Source organism: Otolemur garnettii, unplaced genomic scaffold (genome assembly GCF_000181295.1).
Source record: "Otolemur garnettii isolate 467f Iridium unplaced genomic scaffold, OtoGar3 scaffold00159, whole genome shotgun sequence".
NCBI lineage: Eukaryota > Metazoa > Chordata > Mammalia > Primates > Galagidae > Otolemur > Otolemur garnettii.
This window is the reverse complement of record NW_003852554.1, coordinates 4,198,232-4,202,067: the sequence shown is the minus strand read 5'-3', so window position 1 is coordinate 4,202,067 and position 3,836 is coordinate 4,198,232. Positions and strand designations below refer to the sequence as shown.

Below are 3,836 nucleotides of genomic sequence, written 5' to 3'. Positions count from 1 at the left end.
TGTGCATGTGAGTGTAAATGTCTGTGTCTGTGCATGTGTGAGTGCATGTGTGTGTATATGAGCATGCTTCTCTGTGCACGTGTGAGTGTGCGTGTGCCCGTGTCAGAGCAGTCAGTAGCTGAAGGGCAGCGTCAGGCCGCTTGCTAACTCTGTGCCTTTCCGCTGCCCGCTGCCTCCAGCCTGAATTCCTCAGTACTTTTCCTTTCCTCTCACTTTCCGTCTCACAGCCCCTCTAGAAGAACAGGAAGTTGGGAGGAGGCAAATCCCACATTTTACAGGTGAAGAAGCAAAGGCTTTGAGGGAGGAAGTGATTTTGTGAAGGTGACACAGGGCACAGGACTGGAGCGTGGCTCTTCCTCTCCAGTGCTCAGTCCTGTCCCTGAGGTCTCCCCAGGCCTCCTCCCAGGCTCCAGAGCCCGTCCTCCGCCCCCTGTCCCCTTCCATCAAGGATCCCATCTGGAAATAAAGAGAAGATATGACTGAGGACAAAGAGGTGCCAAGCACTGTTGGTGATGTTCCTAGACCCAGACTGCCAGGGTCCCCTGCTAGAAGGGCTTGGCAAGCTCTTCTCTGTGCCTCAGGTCACTCTTCAGTAAAATTGGGAGAGTAGTGCATGCCTCCTAAGGCTGTGTGGATTAAATGAGTGGCTACACTGGAAACCACCTGGGGCCTGGCAGCTGCATAAGGCGAAGAGCCATGATTAGCGCCTCCTGCTGCCCGCGGTAGTAGGCTACAGTCCTGCAGAAAAACTAAGTCAACTGGGAGGCTGCCCTGGCCTGTGCTCAGCCTCTGCCCTCCCTCTGCCCTGCCTTGACTCTGGAGCCTGCAAGAGGCTTCCCAAGCCCTGCAGCTTCCTTCTTCCTGGAGGCCCTGGGGCTGCTGTCTTCCTTCTTTCCCGCTCCGCCACTTACTAGCCGACCTGCAGCCAGTGACTTCATCTTTTCTTAGTTTCTTCCTCTGGAAATTAAGTCCCTCATCCCTCCCTCCAAATACTTGTGGAAATGTTAGTTAGTGCATGTAAGTTGAGTAGCTCAGTGCCTGGCACACAGCAGGCACCTAGTAACTGTCAGCTCCAGGCCTCCTCCTCCCTGCTCATGGCCCTGACTCTGGACTGATTCAGATTAACCCTGACTCCACTTGTGCCTTGCAGATTGGAGCATCTTTGATGTCCAGCAACGTGGGCAGTGGCTTATTCATCGGCCTGGCTGGGACAGGGGCTGCCGGAGGCCTTGCTGTGGGTGGCTTCGAGTGGAACGTAAGGAAGCTGGCCTGGCTGTGCCAGGATCATGGGGACCTGATCCCTGGACTCAGTGCTGAGAGGAGTCTTAGAGGTGCTTGGGAGGCTGAATGGTGAATAGAGAACCCATTTTACAGATGAGGAAACCAAGGCCTAGAGGAGGCAAAGAGACTCATCCCGGGCCACACAGAGGGACTGGGATCAGGGTTCAGGTTATTTACCTCCCTGCTCAGGGCTCTCCCGCAGCACAGAGCTGCCTCAGGATTGGAGGCCGCCCTCTGTCTGCATCTAGGACCTGGACACTTTCTCCTCCTCACTCTCTCAGGCAACCTGGCTGCTCCTGGCCCTGGGCTGGATCTTTGTCCCCGTGTACATTGCAGCCGGTGTGGTCACAATGCCACAGTACCTGAAGAAGAGATTTGGAGGCCAGAGGATCCAGGTGTACATGTCTGTCCTGTCTCTCATCCTGTACATCTTCACCAAGATATCGGTGGGTACCACTCCAGCTCGGCTAGCATGTCTGTCTGAACATTCTCATTAGGGGCCTGAGAATGCATTACCCTGGGCTTGCTGTGGAGGGGAAACTGACAATCACAGACTGGCTGGGATGGAAGGATGGAAGACTAGAAGGAGGGAGGGAAGGAGGAAAACAGAGAGGGAAGGAAGGAAGGAAGGGAGGGAGGAAGGAAAGGAAGAGAAAGAAAGGGAGGAAAGGAGGAAAGGAGACACATACCTCAATGTATGCCCCCCCCCAGCAGTGAGGTAATCAAAGATGAATGTTAAATGCTTATTGAGTGAACAACAGTCCCTACATTCAAAGAACTCACAATCTAGATTTCATTCATTCATTCATCTTTCCATTAATTGATTCTTCACTCAGCAATTGTGCATTAATTGCCTAGAATGTTAAGATTTAGACAGACCCTTATTCTCCCTCTATTGACCTGAACTTGGAAAACAAACCTAGACAGGTCAGATGACCAGTTCTGGGACTGGAACAACTGTTCAGACACCATGACCCAGCCCAGGTCTCCTTCCACTCTGTTATGTTGCAGACTCCGTAATGGGTTTATAAAACAATCATGGGGTAGAATCAACATGCTAAAGAGGGAACTGAATCATTCAGTTGCCAGTTTCCAGGTCTAGGGCTGAAAATCTTGACTCCCTTGTTCCACCAATGCTTGAGAACCACCCTAAGTCAGCTCAAGCAAAGGTTGAGCCCCCATGTCCTCCAACCAACATAGATTCTAGAACCCATGGTCATCTGCCTGAGGGCCCCTATGCATCAGGTTGGCCATGAACAGTCAGCCAGCCTCTAGGTTCCTCCTCTTTCCTCCCAAATGACCTCTCCTTTTCCAGCCCCAGATCCTTCCTTCACCTCCTCAATCTTCCACTCCATTCTACACTATTCCCTTTTTGTCCAACACAGCAGCTATCCAATTAAATTTTTCTCAGTTCCAAAGCTTTATGCAGTGCTCCTTGCTTCAAAGACTCCACAACTCCTGTTTCTGCAAAATCAGGCACACACACCTTAGCACAGCATTCAAGGCTGTGCACTGTGGGGTGAGGTACCTGGTACCTGGGGTACCTGGTATTGCTGAGAGGGCAGATGTGTGCACTGGGATCACACCGAGGGTCTCGGGGGTCCTGGCTCTCTGCAGACCGACATCTTCTCTGGAGCCCTCTTCATCCAGATGGCCTTGGGCTGGAATCTTTATCTCTCCACGGGGATCTTGCTGGTGGTGACAGCTGTCTACACCATTGCAGGTAGGCACAGGGAGGCTCTGGGGAGGTCTCATCAGGGTGCGGAGACTGGGAGAGAGGAAAGGGCAGAGGGGTGACCTTCAACTGTCAGAGACACAGACTGAAAGTTAGAGGATAGGTGACCAGAGGAAAGGGCAGAGACAGAGAAAACTGATATGAGATGGAGAAAACAGGGCAAGGCAGAGACAAGGAGAGGCCAAGACCAAGAGGTGGGAAAAGATAAAAACACGGAGGGGAGGAATACACTAAAAGATGTGTGGCAGTGAACAGGTATTGAAAGGGGTAGAAATGGGGGAAACAGAGCCGGCAGGAATGGGCAGGAAAGACATCAAGAGTTACTGAAAAAGACCCCAACTGCACGGGGCACAGGGTACAGTCAGGGAGTGTTACTGGGTCAGAGTCACAGGCCCCCTTTTCCTATTTCCTTCAAAGCATGTGGCACAGGGCTGGGCACCCTGGAGACCTGCACAGGACAGGCTGATTGACGTTAAGTTGTTCTCAGAAGATGGGGAGCATTCACGTGGGCCTTGGGAGGGAAAGGAGGGAGTATTCCTGAAGGAGCTACAAGCAAAGGAACAGACTAGGACAGTAGAACAGAGCTACAGCATGGTGGCTGCAGTCAGGCACTGGCAGTGACAGGAGGAGCGGACCTGACCACTGGGCTGTGACCAGCCTGCATCCTGTCAGGTGGACAGAGGACTGGCAGTGACAGGAGGAGCAGACCTGACCACTGGGCTGTGATCAGCCTGCATCCTGTCAGGCTGGACAGAGGACTGGCAGTGACAGGAGGAGCAGACCTGAGCACTGGGCTGTGACCAGCCTGCATCCTGTCAGG

General features: G+C 52.9%; 1 protein-coding gene across 2 annotated transcripts in view; it reads left to right on the top strand.

The window, feature by feature from the left end:
- The window catches only part of SLC5A9 (solute carrier family 5 member 9), a 20,636-nt gene that overhangs the window by 3,619 nt on the left and 13,181 nt on the right, over positions 1-3,836 (top strand). The window contains exons 3-6 of one of the 2 annotated variants that reach the window (XM_012811465.2): positions 1,151-1,255; positions 1,375-1,449; positions 1,563-1,727; positions 2,899-3,004. In XM_012811465.2, the coding sequence (XP_012666919.1) occupies positions 1,151-1,255; positions 1,375-1,449; positions 1,563-1,727; positions 2,899-3,004 (451 nt within the window). The remainder of the gene's footprint in view (positions 1-1,150; positions 1,256-1,374; positions 1,450-1,562; positions 1,728-2,898; positions 3,005-3,836) is intronic. The other variant, XM_012811466.2, reaches the window with a different exon arrangement.